The sequence below is a fragment of the Mauremys mutica genome, chromosome 1, assembly GCF_020497125.1.
Source record: "Mauremys mutica isolate MM-2020 ecotype Southern chromosome 1, ASM2049712v1, whole genome shotgun sequence".
Classification (NCBI taxonomy): domain Eukaryota; kingdom Metazoa; phylum Chordata; order Testudines; family Geoemydidae; genus Mauremys; species Mauremys mutica.
The window spans coordinates 360,224,416-360,241,210 of NC_059072.1; the positions used below are offsets into that span (position 1 = coordinate 360,224,416).

At 47.0% G+C, this 16,795-nt stretch overlaps 1 protein-coding gene across 1 annotated transcript; it reads left to right on the forward strand.

Annotated features, from left to right (window-relative positions):
- Positions 1-2,757: 2,757 nt before the first annotated feature.
- Positions 2,758-3,693, forward strand: LOC123349086 (olfactory receptor 51G2-like). The gene has a single exon (XM_044986827.1). It carries the CDS (start codon positions 2,758-2,760, stop codon positions 3,691-3,693), a length of 936 nt encoding a protein of 311 aa, XP_044842762.1.
- The last annotated feature ends 13,102 nt before the right edge of the window (positions 3,694-16,795 follow it).

Here is a 16,795-nt window from a genome sequence, read left to right on the forward strand (position 1 = left end):
ATGAGCCATGAAGGTTTCACCCAATACAGCCATAACATAAACATCCCAATAGTTAACCCAATGTAGCTCTACAGCAAACATCCCAAGAACAGGGTTGAACATTATGGCAGCTCAGCTCCATGTCTGTCCCAATGCCATTCCCGGGGGCTAAGTATTTTATAAAAACAGCTTGTAGTTAGACTGTCAGAGAGAGAGAGAGAGATTTCAATAGATTACTTTCCTGTGTGAAATGAAGCTCCATTTCCATGAATACTCATGCATATGACTTTGAAATCCGCTTTCTGCAAATCCTCATCGTAGCTGAATAACAAGTGCTGGAGTTACTATGTACTAGAGAGTGAGAGCTCAGGGAATTAATATTTTCTATACTGATCCCAAAGCCTGTTACCACTCCAGATACAGGCTACAGACTGACAGAACAGAACCTGAGGAGAACCAGTCAGCTATTAACCCAGGGACAGAGGAGCTACTAGACTTTGGTTTGCTGACAAGTGACTGAATGAGGGGTGAGATGCTGGGATCTTTTCAGGTTCTGAAGAAATCCCGATGAGAGATGCCACATTGTAAGTTCCACTGTAACCTGAGAAATCATCTCTGAAAGCAGATCAGAGGGGAAAGGATGGGTTGACATGTGCATACCAAAGTACAGATATGTAAATGTTATGCCGAATCGTTTCATTGTAATACAAATATTATAAACCAAACTTTCATGACATGCCTGTATGTTGAAAGCCAGTAGCAGAGTTGTTGGAATCTCTACATGAAGAAGCAGTGGTAACTTTACTGCTTAATGGCTTTTGCTTTGGAAATATCTCAGAAGCACTCCACATATTGTTGGCAAAGGGTTTATGCTATGAAATCATTTTCAGTGAATAGTTGTATGATACCGTCTCTTAGTAACAGACAAGAAGCTGTTTCTAACGCTTACATTCCTGGTCATACATTCAATCACTCTTGAAGACTTGTGCAAGTCTTTGCAAAAATTCCTGGGAGAACAGAACCGTTGGTGCAGGGCCGTCCTTAGGATTTATGGGGCTCTATGCAGTATTGTTAAACTGGTACCCCTATGCCCGACGGCAGCCCGGCTCGCATGTGTATTTTCGATAAGGTGGGACTTTTGAAGGATTTATTGAAAAAACTGTATGTCTGAAGATTCAAGTATTTAAGGCTAAAGATGAATCCTCAGATTGTGCATCTAGAAATCTATGCAAGGATTTTTTAGTGATCTGATTATATAATCTTCAAGAACACACTAATGAAATATTTTTAAAGCAAATTTTAAACTAAGGTCCTGTAGACTAATATGTTCTGAGTAAATACTACAGTAACGCACCACTGGTTTTGTCAGTAAACTCAAACCAGACAGTCTATGGCAAATGCCTGTTAAATGGCTTCATTACTCCTCGAATGGCTCTTTAACAGTTTCAGTGTTGAGCTACTAGGGCTGCCAGGCTGGAGGCTTTTTCACTTTTAAGTACTAGATCCTCTCCGGAGGAAGACTCACCAGGCTGCAGCTGTGGTGGGAGTCTGCAGGAAGGGTCAGAAGAGGGATAGGAAGAGGCAGAAATGTGGACACTAAGACCCAGGGGTGCCCCAAATTATCCGGTGCTGCTTATGCTTAAAAACAGCCCTGCTCTGCTGTGTGTTTCAGCAAAGAGTCGAGCTGAGGTATAGGAAAGGGGAGTGTAATAGTGGTTGAATGTAACTTGGGCCCATCACCTCTTACCGGAGCATTGCTCAAGTAAATTGCACACTCAACTGGATATTAGTACAAACACTAGATTTGCACTGTTCACCCATTTGTGATACCGTCCCCTACCCTGGCCAACTGAAGTAACTCTCTGTGTTAGCTTGTAACTTGCCAAATATCGACAAAGACCTGCATGGGGAGAGGATGCAGGTCCTGGGAGGATGAAGAGACACCTATAGGATGAGCAAACTCTCTGGAGTCAGTCTACTTTGACCAGGGAAGCACTTACGCTTCTCTTGGAGGGATTCTTGGGGGTCAGAGTGTATCACTGTGTATATATATATAGCTTCACTCCAGGACACATATGTACAGAACCATTTTCATCATGAACTGGCCATGTGTTTAGACTCATTTCAGGATACAATGGGCCACACTCAGAATTGGAGGGCCAGAAAGGGTGTCTGTGGGAAGCTCATAATTTCAAAATCACACCGTGCTCAAGTAGGCTGCAGAATTCCCGGCCACAAGATATCAAGGGGGCCTAGAGTTTAGCAGGATTCAAAGAGGGCCGGGATGTTTATATGGGCAACCATAAAATCCAATTATAGTAGTGAGGATTGTTTTAAAAAGTCTTGGAAGGGCTCTAAACCTTCCTCATTTACACCACTACATATGTCTAACTAGTGGCTGTCATGGAGATATTTTCCCTGAGAGCAGGTTATCTCACAGGAGCAGGGGATTTTTTCCCTGGGATGTTTTCCCTGGGAGCAGGTTATCTCACAGCTGTCTATTTCAGGGCTTCTTCCAACCTTCTTCTGCAGCATCTGGAACTGGTCAAGGGATACTGGGCTTGATGGACTGCAGGTCTGATCCAGTCTGGCAGTGCCTATCTTCCTGTTGGTAGTGTAAATCCAAGACTATGTTTTTGCTGATTTCCCTTGAGCTTCCAGGAGTCTCTAGACTTGCACCGAAAGCAGAAATGTATCTTTTAAAATATCATTTAGTCTCCTGTTTTTTTCCCTTTCAGAAAGGAAAGTTCAAAACTCCTCAGACCTGCCCAGTATATTATGTCAGCTGTCAATGACACCAAATTCAACTCTGCAGTGTTCCTGCTCACTGGGATACCGGGACAGGAAGATGTCCATCTCTGGATCTCTATCCCCTTTTGCTTAATATATGTTATTTCAATAGTAGGAAATTCAGTCATTCTGTTCATTATAAAAACTGATCGAACCCTCCATGAGCCCATGTACATTTTCCTTTCCATGTTGGCCATCACAGACCTTGGCTTATCGATATCCACCATGCCGACAATGCTGGGCATATTCTTATTTAACTCTAGGGAGATCAGCCTCAATGCCTGTTTTGCCCAGCTGTTCTTCATCCACTCACTTTCATACATTGAATCCTCCGTGCTCTTGTTGATGGCCTTTGACCGTTTTGTCGCGATCTCTAACCCACTGAGATATGCTTCCATCTTAAACGCACTGAGAATAGCCAGGATGGGACTTTTCTTTGTGCTAAGATCGGTGGCCCTTAACATCCCACTTCCCTTTCTCCTGAAACGGTTCCGATACTGTCGAGACAATGTCCTCTCTCATTCCTACTGCCTGCACCAGGAGGTCATGAAGATGGCTTGTTCCGATATCACAGTCAATAGCATCTATGGCTTGTCTATTAAACTCTTAATGGTGGGTTTGGACTCATTGCTCATCTTTCTCTCTTATGTGATGATTCTCAAAACTGTGCTTAGTGTCGCATCCCACGCAGAGAGACTCAAGGCTCTGAACACCTGCATCTCCCATCTCTGTGCTGTCCTGCTCTTCTACATACCAGAGATTGGCTTGTCTGTGATACACAGATTTGGGAACAGCTCTTCTCACTTCCTTCAGATTCTCCTGGGCTATGTCTACCTGCTGGTCCCGCCTCTGATGAACCCAATCGTGTACAGTGTGAAAAGCAAACACCTTCGTGCGAGAATAATCAGGCTGTTTATCAAGTGAAGGTTGTGACACTCTGTGCTTCAGGGGAATTCCCTGCACCTCCGTGTTCATCCTTATAATATGATTGTGTTGTATCCAGTGCATAGTTTGTCATGTAAAGTGTCTCCGGAAGGCTCATGATGCACTGAGCATTGTTGTTATAGTGATGTTATAGTAACTGTTGTTACAGTAATGTTATAATAATGTTATAGGTTGTAATTTCATGTATATAGTTATGAAGATGAAAATGTATCATCATGGATTAAAGCAAGCCCAGACAACAACTCCCCAAGAGCAGAGGGGCAGTTCACACCTCATCAGGGCATGGATGAGACAAACCCAGCCCAGCCTCACAGGAACAAAGGACACTGGCCTAGGCAGCAACAAGGGATCTATTGGACTCTTGAGTGAGTCACCTCCCTTCCTTTAGTCAGTTTGGGACTGCGATGAGGTAATGCTCACCTGACTCTGAAAGTACGGGGGGGAAGTCAAGAGGGAAGAAAGAACATGATAAAAGGGAGAGACGTTTGCCAGGCTCTTCCTCTCTCTTCCACCTCCATCTACAGACACCACCACACCAAGTGACTGAAGTGCTGATCAAAGGGGAGAGCCTGGCTGAAGAGCAACCAGCCAGCCTGTGGTGAGAAGCCTCTAAGTTTGTAAGGGCACTGAAAGTGTTAAAATCAGCTTAGAATGCATTTTGCTTTTATTTCATCTGACCAAATCTGACTCTTAACGGTGGTGTTGGATTTATTACTTATCTTTCTCTCTTATGTGATGATCCTCAAAACTGTCCTGAGTGTCACATCCCACGCGGAGTGCCTCAGGGCCCTAAACACCTGCATCTCCCACTTGTTCGCAGTCCTGCTCTTCTACACACCAGAGATCGGCTTGTCTGTGATACACAGATTTGGGAATAGCTCATCTCACTTGCTTCAGATTCTACTGGGCTACGTCTACCTGCTGGTCCCACCCCTGATGAACCCAATCGTGTACAGCGTGAAAAACCAACACCTTCGTGCGAGAATAATCAGGATGTTCATCAAGTGAAGGGTCAATTCATCGCCTGGCTCCAGTGCTGGTGACACGGGTCACCTATTGCATCCTAGACACTTAAATCCAAGACAACATGACCTACTGATCTCCACTCTGTAGAGAGAGGGTCAGATGGGGTCTTAGGCCTGGAACAATGGGAGTGGGGCTGACCCCAAACACTGGTGAGGGAGGACAGTGCATGGGGAAAGGAGACCAAGGCAGGCAGCACCATTTATAAATTGACTGTGTTCATGGAGAGCCAGGAGACCACTGGGACGTTGGCTAATAAAGGGCCATACTGGTGGCTGATCCAAACTCTGAATTCTTGTTGATGCTGTCAATAAAGAGAAGGGATGTGGATGTTGTTTCCCATTAAACCTGCCTGGGCAATGTCCTGTCTCTGGTTAAACATCCACGGGCCATTAAAAAAAGGCTGCAGAGCTGTTGTGGAGTCACAGTTCTGGTATTTCCTGAGCACTCTGGATGCTGCATGATCCATGGGGGTTGCACCAGCTGTGGACAGGGGCTGCCTAGGTTGCCACACACTTCTACTTCCCCTACCAATGCTTCCCTGTTTGTAAGCAGCAGGTGAAGTGGAGCACGGCCCCTAGTCGGTTCCTCTGGCACTTGTACTAGGAATTTGTCCCCAGCACTCTCCAAAAACTTCCTGGATTGTCTGTGCATTGCTGCATTGCTCTCTCAGCAAATGTCAGGGTGACTGTAGTTTGGACAGGGGGGAGGGCCTCAGGGGAAAAGGTGGAGCAGGGGATGCAACAAGCCTAAACCAATGCAGACCCCAGCAAGGAGGTCGGGAAGGGGGAGCAGAGGGCTTGTGAGTAAAGGAGGAAGTGGGGCTGGAGGGTATAGAGCCAACCTTCAAATACAAAATACAGATAACACAACAATAACCAGAAAATCATAACTTTTTCATCAACATCTTACATGTCACATTTTGCACAAGATTTGTTTCAAATATAGAACAGTGATTCCAGAGTGATCTCTAGATATATGGTCATATTTTAATCAGAGAACATCACAGAAGCTCTTACCATGGCCCAGCTCTGGTGTGGCCAGGAGGCAGAGCCCCAGAGGAAGTGGAAAGTCTGAAGCAATGCAGACACCAGCAACAAGAATGAGAGAGTATTCATGAGTAAAGGAGACTGGTCAAGTTGGAGGGTAGGAGACCTTGTGCTTTGGAGAAGACTGAATAAATGCAACCCCGCAAAGGGGAATCTTGTTTTAAGTATCCCAGGTTGAGAGTAAGTCAATGCAAGGACTTTCTAAGGAATGTAAGGGTGATGCATGGTTACGTCAGTACCCAAATGGGAACTCTGGGGTGGTCCCTATCTGCATGGATTTGGCCAGAGTGGGCTGTGCTCCTGGAAGCTGTTACCAACGGGCGGAGGTCAGCCCAGCCCCTGAGGCTGGGGGAGAACAGGCCAGCAAATCAAACCACTGTAACTGGCTCCTCGCTATCCCCGCTCTCTGCAGGTTGGTGCTGTTCTCTGGGCACTGCTCTGCAACTCAATAGATCTGGGTTTGATTTCCTTGCTGTGTGCCTGTGGGCAAGCCATGGGCTGTCTCTGAGCCTCTGCACAGGTGGGTAGCAGCACTGCCCTACCTCACAGCAGTGGCGGGAGGATGAATACATTCAAGGTGCTCAGATACTCTGAGAACCCAAGATCAGGGCGAATCAGTGTCCCACAGAACAACAACTTTGACATTTGTCTATAAAAGGCCTCTTACCACAGCCTCTTGTGACAGCTGCTTCTGGGAAGCCCTGTGACTCCAGAACCTTGGTCTCTGTGGCAAATGTGGGGGTGCTCGGGGGTGACAGTGAGGGGTAGGCAGTGGATTTCTGAGGAGAGTGTTGGAGTGTCATGGGGTCAACGGGAGTTTCAGCACAATCACCGGAGCGGCGTTTGCAAGCCATAGAGGCTGAATTGGTCTAACCGACAAGCAATGGAGCAATGGCCATGGGAGACTCATCTTAGACAATCTGGCTGGGAGAAAGCAGTTTTAAGGCAAAAGTCAACTCCACAGCTTGGCCCTGAAACAAGGACACTGCTGAGTACTTTGGTTTCCAAAGTCTTCTTCCAAAAGAAAGGGACAAACAGATGGGAAGATGCTCTCAGGTACACAGGGAAAATAAACTGGGCCCTAAGAACTCCTTGGCTTCCCAGAAGTTTGAAAGTTGGGCCAGTTCTGTTTCTCTGTCTCCAGAGCAAAGCCTGTCTACCTTAGCTTGGAGTGACACATGAGATAGATGAGTGTAGACGTGTGGCAGCTGCCTGGTATTTTATAACCATTTTCTCTAATGCTTTGTGCTGTTTGCTAATAAACCTCCTAGTTTTAAGGAGGGTGGAGGTGACTGTACAGCTCTGGTCACAAACTCCCTACAGAAGTGACTGAGGTGTCCAGTCAGAGCTGCTTGGTGATAAACTTTAATCATAGATGGGATGTTGTTCCCAGCTCGAAAAGTGGGAGTATTGCGAGACTCCCCCACAGGACATAAAAGGACCTAGTATAAAGTGACTATATATCCCAATTTTACTGTGACAATCCCAATTCTTCTTGGCCAGCGTCTGTCCTGGTTCAGTGCCTGTCAGCATTCAGAGGAGCAACTTGTTCAAGTTTCATCCAAGATAATGATCCACTCAAGACCGTGGTTCTCAGTGGTGGCAGATGACATAACAAGAAGCAATGGTCTCAGGTACAAAAATGAAGATGCTAGACAGTGCTGATGGCTCATCAACAAAGATAATTGACCATGGAAGAGCTTCACCTTCCAGTGAACGTTTCAGTGAGCCTCTGAGTAACGGCTGCTGTGACTCAGCAGGGCATGCATGGGCATGTGATCAGACCACATGACACTGAACTCCATTTTGGTACCTGTATTTCGCCACAAACTGGTCTGGGAACTTATCTTAAAACAAAGGGTTCTTGCCATATGGAAAAACTTTATAAGGTGTTGAGTGACATCATCTGTTGACCTACCTCTCCACACAGCAGAACATCTGGAAACACCTGAGGAACAAAGACTGAACGGAGGGAAGTGCTGGTCCCAGGCTATAGGGATTTATAGCCTGCATATGGAAACTTGGTGGACTGCTTGTATCATCAGTCAGGGAGATAAATAGCTAATTCATATCCAATCTAACTAGTTTATTAGGCTTCATTTGAAGATTTGTTTATTTGCTAGTTAACCTGATTTGATGTTTGCTGTCACCTATAATCATGCACCATCTATCTTTCTGTATTTAATACACTTGTTTTATATTCTATCATAACCAGTGTGTTTTGTGTGAAGTGTCTGGGAAAATCACAGCTCTGTAAACAAAGGCTGTTGCATATCTTTTGCAATTCTATGGTAACGCTACCTATATTCATGGGCTTGCATTAATGTCTGCGCAGCAGAAGATGGCATAATTCTAGGTTTACATTTCAGCAAGGGTGAAAGGCTGGGAGATGGGAAATTCAAAGCAGACCTTAAAGAGTTACAAAGGCATCTCACAAAACTCAGTGACTGGGTGAATGACAGATGAATTTTGGTGTTGATAAATGCAAAGTAATGCACACTGGAAAACTTAATCCCCACTTTACATACAAAAGGATGTTTCCAAATTAGTTGTTACCACTCAGGAAAAAGATCTTGGAGTCATTGTGGATGGTCTCTGAAAACATCTGCTCAATGTGCAGCAGCAGTCAAAGAAAGCTAACAGAATATTGAGAACCATAGTCGGAAGATGTAATAGGCCAGGACAGGCTAAGACTCCAGTGGTGCAGCTGTGGATGCTGGCCACCAGTTGTGGGATTTACACAGGGAAGTTTTTGCTTATTATTATGCACCATGCAGGTTCCAAGGTGGCCGAGGATGCAGTATGTGGTACTTAGCTTCCCAGGTTCAGGGAGATTACTGATGAACAGAGGAAGCTGTATAACACTTTCCACTGTGACAAGTTGTCACCCTCACGGTGCAGTCTGGGAGCTGTGGGAACTGCTGTGCCCCTCAATCCTCCAGCTGGGCTGGCCAATCATACACTGCTCTGCTGGTGACACAGCCAGCCTCTGCAAGCCTTGGTATCACCCAACACGACAGCAGTTAGTGCCATAAAACCAACTGAGCTGCCTGAGTGCTTTACCTAAGCCACTCAAAGACAGGCAGGAGACAACAGCCAATTTCCCAGCTTCTCCACCTTGCTCCCTTTCTTGAGTATAAACCCTGAATTGTATCGTCTTGCTCTGCACAGGTGTCTGTACAGCGTAAGCTCTTTAATATAGGTCACTTTCCCCCTGATGCGGGGAAGATATGCGACAGCCTTTGTACATAGACTTCAGATTTTCCCAGACACTGTACCCAAAACATGCTGGTAAAGATAAAGCATAAAAAAATCTACAAAAAGATGGATTTTAAGTAATTATAAGTGATAGCAAACAGATCAAAGTAGATTACCTAGCAAATAAACAAAAAAACACAAACTAAGCCTAACATACTAGATAGGCTATATTGTTGTGTATTTGGTTGTCATGGTTTTTGGTTCCTATGGTAACTGAGTTAGATTATTAGGGGATAGCTCAGCCAGCTTCAGCATGCTGGGTGAGTTCTCTGAGTCTGTAAATAAAATGGTGGCTTTGTTAGCTGTCTGCTGTCTGGCCTCCAGTGATTTCTTCCTAAACCGGCTGCCCCCCAGGATATAACAAGTGGCGACGATGGATGGGATCCTGGTGCTGCTCCAGTAACAGAAGGAAGTAGAAGTCAAGGTACAAAACAAACAAATAAAAATACTGCTTGTTTGCACTGACTGTGAAAGTGAAACTAAAATCATGGCTACTCTTACCAGGCCACTGGAACCTTTTGATGAGAATACAGAGCAATGGCATGTGTATACTGAGCATTTTGAGCTTTTTGGTATTGCAAATGACATTACAGAAACAAAGAAGGTGCCAATATTCTTAAGTGTTGTAGGGGCTAAAACCTACTCCCAGCTACGCAGCTTACTACACCCTGTTAAGCCTGAGACTAAATCTTACAGTGACATTGTGGAAATCCTGGGGTCCCATTTCTCACCAAAACCACTGGTAATTGCTGAAAGATATAGGTTCCACAAAAGAGACCAAAAGGAAGATGAAACAGTTGTACAATTTGTAGCCATTTTAAAAAAGCTAGCAGAACACTGTGAATTTAAAGAGATGTTAAATGATGCCCTGCATGACAGGTTAGTGTGTGGCCTACTGACAGAAGCTCAGCTTACCTTACAGAAGGCTGTTGATATTGCTGTCTCCATGGAACTGGACACCGGTGCAGCCGTCTCACTGATCTCCGAGACTGTCTATAAAGAAAAGCTACAGCATCTTCCGCTTAAGGCAACAAAAACTGTTCTGAAGACGTATATGGGAGAAGTTGTGCCCATGTTGGGCACTATTGATGTTAAGGTGGAGCTCAATGGACAGGTGGCTAAATTGCCACTGTTTGTGGTGAGAGGTAACTACCCAGCCTTAATGGTTAGGTCTTGGCTTGGGAAGATTCAGCTGAACTGGGCAGAAGTGCACCGGATGACTAAAGAAGAAATCAGTCTAACCCCTATACTAAGGAAACATGCTGCTGTTTTTGGAGATGATTTGGGAAGTATGAAGGGAATCACTGTGACATTGAACATTAAACCTGACAGTCCACCAAAATATCTGAAAGCCCGAACTGTGCCATATGCCATCAGGCCAAAAGTTGAAGCAGACCTGGAGCACCTGGTCACCAATGGAGTCCTAATACCAGTTACCCATAGCTCATGGGCCACTCCTATCGTTCCAATAGTGAAGAAAGATGGCTCTCTCCGGATTTGCGGTGATTTTAAGGTCATTGTCAACCCAGTGTTGTGTGCAGAGCAATACCCACTTCCCCGCATCGATGACCTCTTCGCAGGCCTGGCTGGGGGACAAAAGTTCAGTAAGATTGATCTGAGTCAAGCATATTTACAGATGCACGTCGATGAAAAGTCCCAAGAGCTGTTGACTATTGTGACTCATAAGGGGCTTTATCGATACTGCCACCTACCCTTCGGAATAACATCTGCTCCCGCCCTGTTCCAGAGGGCTATGGACCAGATCTTGTGTGGCTTGTCAGGAGTTCAGTGCTATCTGGATGATATCCTGGTCACTGGAAGAAATGAAGAGGATCACTTAAAGAATTTAGAGGCTACCCTACAAAGGCCTGGTCTACACTAGGATTTTAAATCGAATTTAGCAGCGTTAATTCGAACTAACCGCTCAACCGTCCACACCAGGAAGCCATTTAATTCGAACTAGAGGGCTCTTTAGTTCGAATTTGGTACTCCACCCCGACAGGTGGAGTAACGCTAAATTCGACATGGCTAGCTCGAATTAGGCTAGGTGTGGATGCAAATTGAACTTAGTAGCTCCGGGAGCTATCCCACAGTGCACCACTCTGTTGACTCTCTGGACAGCAGTCCGAGCTTTGATGATCTGAGCAGCCACACAGGAAACGACCCGGGAAAATTTGAATTCCTTTTCCTTTCTGGACAGTTAGAATCTCATTTCGTGGTTGGACATCGGGGCGAGCTCAGCAGCACCGGCAGCAATGCAGAGCTCTCCAGCAGAGGAGTTCATGTAATCTCTGAATAGAAAGAGGGACCCGGCATAGACTGACCGGGAACTCTTGGGTCTGATCGGTGTGTGGGGCGAGGAGTCTGTGCTTTCGGAGCTGCGCTCCAACAAACGGAATGCAAAGACCTACGAGAAGGTCTCCAAAGCCATGATCCAGACAGAGGATACAGCCGTCATGCAACACATCGCCGCGTGAAAACCAAGGACCCCAGACAAGGCTACCAAAAAATCAAAGCGGCAAACGGACGCTACGGAGCCTGCCACCACTGCCCCACCAGTGACCATGGACTCTGATGATGGGACAGTGTCGACGGACAGTTCCTCGACGATGTTCACGGACGGGGAAGATGAGGAAGTGTTTGTGGAGGACGAGACAAGCGAGAGCGCTTACAACGCTGGTTTCCCCGACAGCCAGGATCTATTCATCACCCTCACGGAGATCCCCTACCAACCCTCCCTGGCCATGAACCCGGATCCTGAATCAGGGGAAGGAGCAGTCGGTAAGTGCTTTAACCATGTTAACTTTTATTCTTAATATAACAGGAATCTGAAGTGTGTGAGAAGGAGGACTCTCTATATATGGTGATAGAACAGAAATCCTCCTGGGAGATCTCCACGAAGCTCTCCTTCCATTAATCGATAAGCATCAGCAGGAGGATCCTGGGGAGAGCTGCCTTATTGGGTGCTCCGTGATAGCACCCTTTTCCGCGCGAGGCTTTCATGCGGTATTCAGGGAGCATTGCCTCCCCGAGCACGGCTGCATCGGTCCATGGTTCGTGATAGATTTCACGCAGCATGCGCTCTCTATCTCCTTCAGTGCCCGTCCTCACGGTGATCTCGCTAGGAGACTCATGCATCTAAGTAGTGGAATTACTGTTATGGTGCGCCTGGTCCAAAGTATTTTTAATAAATCCACGGACAGACGGCATAGCACAGACTCAGCACGCAGCTGCGTGACGAGCATAACGGAAAGCCAAAGAATATAATGGACGCTCATGGAGGGAGGGGGGAATGAGGATGCAAGGTATCCCACAGTTCCTGCTGTCTCCGAAAAGTATTTACATTCTTGGATGAGCTCCAAATGCTTCTAGGGTCAAACACAGTGTCTGCGGTGGGTCAGGGCATAGTTCGGCAATTTGCGCACACACCCCACCCACCACCAGAAGTGAAAACAATCCTCTGTTGACTCTTTTACATGTCACCCTATCTTTACAGAATGCTGCAGATAGACGCGATGGTGCAGCACTCAACACCAACATCCTTGCTCCCCCCACGCTATGGATGGCTGATGGTACAAAACGACTGGTATCCATCCTCATCATCAGCCTATTGGCACATGGGGCAGTGCAAAAGGACTGGTAACCATGCGTACTAGCATCTGTGAGGTCGATCAAGGGTGCCTGGCCCTAATTTTTCATGGTAGATGGTGCAGTATGGCTGGTAACCGTCCTCATCATTGCAACAGGGGGCTGAGCTCCATCAGCCCCCACCCTTCCCGTGTAAAGAAAAGATTGAATTGCCCCTGGACTAGCAGAGGGATGATGGGCTCCTTCATCCACAGTAATTAATGTCCTGCCTGGACTATCATTGCACCTGGAGGCTTCCTTCCACTCATTTCTCACAAACAAGTCACTGTGTCTTATTCCTGCATTCTTTATTACTTCATCACACAAGTGGTGGGACAATGGTATGGTAGCCCAGGAAGGCTGTGGGAAGGCCGGAACGAACAGGTGGTGTTGTTGCAGGAGCACCCCCTGTGAATAGCATACAGCTCCAAATTTATGCAGGATCGGACACAGAGCAGCTGTGCTCTCTGGTTCTATGATACAGTGGTTCTCTAGTACACTTGCCCATAATCTAGGCAGGACTGATTGTATTTTTAGATACCAAAAAGGAGGGATTGACTCAGGGAGTCATTCCCAATTTTTGCTTTTGCGCCCCTGGCTGCTTGGCCAGGGGCACTTATGACAGCACCAAATGGTGCAGTGTAAAAGGACAGGTAACCATGCCCATCTTATTACCATCTTATTACCAATTTATGGTATGGTAGATGGTACAATATGGCTGGTAACCATCTCTGCTGTCATGCAAAAGCAAAAGCATGCTGCTGTGTAGTGCTGCTGGACCGCCTCTGTCAGCGGCATCTAGTACACATACAGTGACATACACAAAAGGCAAAACAGTGTCCATGGTTGCCACGCTATGGCGTATGCCAGGGCAATTCTGGGAAAACGGGCTTGAAATGATTGTCTGCCGTTGCTTTCCCGGAGGAAGGAATGACTGGCGACATTTACCCAGAATCCACCGCGAAAATTATTTGTGCCCCAGCAGGCACAGGGGTCTCAACCCAGAATTCACAGAGACAGCCTAGACTCAGTTAATTGTTCGCAAAAATGTATCTTTGCAAGGAATTCACTCCCTGTTTCCCATCTCACAGCTTCCACTGTCTCCAGACCTGCCACAGCATCCCCCTCGCAGAGGCTGGCAAAGATTAGGCGGAGAAAGAAAAAGACAAGGGACAAGATGTTCGATGAACGTATGGGCTGCTACCTAGCCGAGGCGGACCAGCAGAGCCAGTGGAGGGAGACCGTCTCTCTGTACCAGCGCTCACACAGTGAACGGGAGGAGAGGTGGCGTGAGGAAGACAAGCAGGCGACTCAAACAATGTTTGGACTAGTGAGGGAGCAAACGGACACGCTCAGGCACCTTGTGGATGTTCTGCAGGACCGCAGGAGGACAGAGCCCCCCTGCAGTGTATCTGCAACCGCCCTCCCCCGCCACAAAGTCCCATACCCCCCTCACCCAAAATAACCAGAAGGAGGGGCGCCAGAGGCCGTGTAAACTGTCACTGCACCCCAGCAGAGTGCTCAAGTACCCAAAAGCTCTCATACCCTAAATTTTGAGAAGTCCTTTCCTTCCCGCCTCACCCAAGCCCCCATCCTAGTTTCATCCCCTAACTGTCTAGTTGATAATAAAAAATGCTTTTCTGTTAATTACTGTTTCCGTCATGTTCTTTTAGAGGAGACTGTGTTTGAAGGGGGGGAAGGGGGTTGGTAATTTGACAGGACAATCACCTTTACCAGGGTACAGACATGGGGGCAGGATCAGCAGCAGGTCACACACACACTGCTGTCAGTACGCACCCTGGTCGGTATGGGAGGTGGTTTGCAGGTTCTGTGTGGGTGGGGGTTACGTGACTTTGTAGCGGGGGAGGGAGGTTACAGATCTCATGCAACGGTCCCTGTCCTGGACCACAGAGCCACGCAGCAGAGGAATCTGTATCCGTCCTCCCCCGCCAAAAGGCCACATAGCCCCCGCACACAGAGTCCCAAAAAGGAGGGATGGCAGGCTCCGTTGAAACATCCAGTCCGGCACTGCAGACCGCTTTGGGAGCAGGAGCCTGTCATTCCTCGAGTTTACAGGCGGTCTTTACATCACTGCACACCCTACCCAGCACAGTCTGCCTCCCAGTTTCAACCCTTTAACGCAAAGTCATGAATAAAGAAACCTTTCTTCAGTAACCATGGGACATGTATTTTATTTTTACACTTGTGTTGGAAGTGGGGGAAACGGGGTGAACGGGGTATGTAACCGAAGAGGAGAGTCAACAGTCAGTGGGTAAAGAAACAGGGGCAGGTTCAGCTTCTCTGTAAAAAAACTGAACAGTCACAGGTCACGCTGCTCGCTGTTATTTGAAGAGTTCCTTGTCGCTGTCCCAGGCGCCTGTATAGGGCTTCATGAGCAAGTGCATTAGCGGGCAGGCTGGGTCCCCGAGGATGACTTTAGGAATCTGCTCATCCACAACAGTTATTTCATGGTCCGGGAAGAAACTACCTTCCTGCAGGCGTCTGAGCAGCCCACAGTTCCTGAAAACACACGCATCATGAACCTTGCCCAGCCACCCAATGTTGATGTTTGCAAAACGTCCCCTATGGTCCCCCAGTGCTTGCAGCACCATTGAAAAGTAGCCCAATTTCTCATCAGCTGACTGTGGAAGAGGTGGACGATAAAGTGCGAGGAGGAGAAAACGGCGATGATCGCAGCGGGCTCCATGCTTGCAGTGCTGTGGCATCCGCGCTGTCACTGACCAGAAAAGTGCACGAACAGATTGCCCGCAGGCGCTTTCAAGGAGGGAGGGAGGGAGGTTGTGATTGACGGTTCAATGACGACACTTACCCAAAACCACCCTCGACGCATTTCTCCCCCCAGCAGGCATTGGGGGCTCTACCCAGCATTCCAATGGGCAGCGGGGACTGCGGGAACTGTGGGATAGCTTCCCACAGTGCACCGCTTCCAAAGTCGACGCTGGCCCCGTGAATGTGGACTCAGAAATTCGAATTAGTGTATTTAGTATGGATACACAAATTCGACTTCATAAGGTCGAATCCACAAATTCGAACTAAGTTGATTCGAAATAGTCTTGTAGTGTAGACAAGGCCAAAGACTGGAAGAGTATGGCCTACGAGTTCGCAAAGACAAGTGTGAATACTTCAAGCCCTCTGTTGAATATTTGGGACACATCATTGATTCTGCAGGTCTTCATAAGGCCCCTGCAAAAGTTAAAGCTATTGTGGAGGCTTCCCCACCTCGAAATGTAAGCCAGCTGCGCTCGTTTCTAGGACTACTGAACTACTATGGAAAGTTCATCTCACAGTTAGCCACACTGCTAAAACCACTTCATGAGCTCCTTGGGCAGAACAAGGCCTGGAAGGGGACTGAAGACTGTGATGTTGCATTTAACAAAGCTAAGGATGCATTGCTAAATTCTGAAGTTCTAACGCACTTTGATCCATCCTTACCCCTACAATTGGCCTGCGATGCCTCCCCTTATGGAGTGGGAGCAGTCGTGTCACACATTATGCCTTCGGGAGAAGAAAGACCTATTGCTTTTGCTTCACGCACTCTAAGCAAAGCAGAAACTAACTACATCCAAATCGAACGTGAGGCATTAGGAATTGTTTTTGGAATTCGGAAGTTTCATCAGTACCTGTTTGGGCGAAAGTTTACTCTTCTCACAGACCATCAACCTCTGACGTCAATTTTTGGACCCTACACAGGCATTCCCCCATTAGCTGCTAGTCGTATGCAACATTGGGCATTGTTACTTTCAGCACACACATATGAAATCAAATATCGGAAATCCACTCTGCACGGCAATGCAGATGGCCTCTCAAGGTTGCCTTTGCTGGTCAAACATCAAGATAGTGCCCAAAAGGAAATCTTCTACTTTGAACAGGTAGAGAATACACCCACCACTGCTACTCAGATAAAGAAGGCAACCCGCATTGACCCAGTATTGTCCCAAGTTATGGACCTGGTCATGCATGGAAAATCTCGACAAACCTCTCCGGTCTCATCTGACCTTGTTCCCTACATGTCCAGAAGGACGGAGGTATCGGCCCAATCTGGCTGTTTGTTGTGGGGGAGATGTGTCATTATTCCACCACCACTGAGATCACAGCTGTTAGAA

What these genes read in the sequence shown, in the direction of transcription:
- LOC123349086 (XM_044986827.1), top strand. Translation starts at nt 2,758, where the DNA reads ATGTCAGCTGTCAATGACACCAAATTCAACTCTGCAGTGTTCCTGCTC.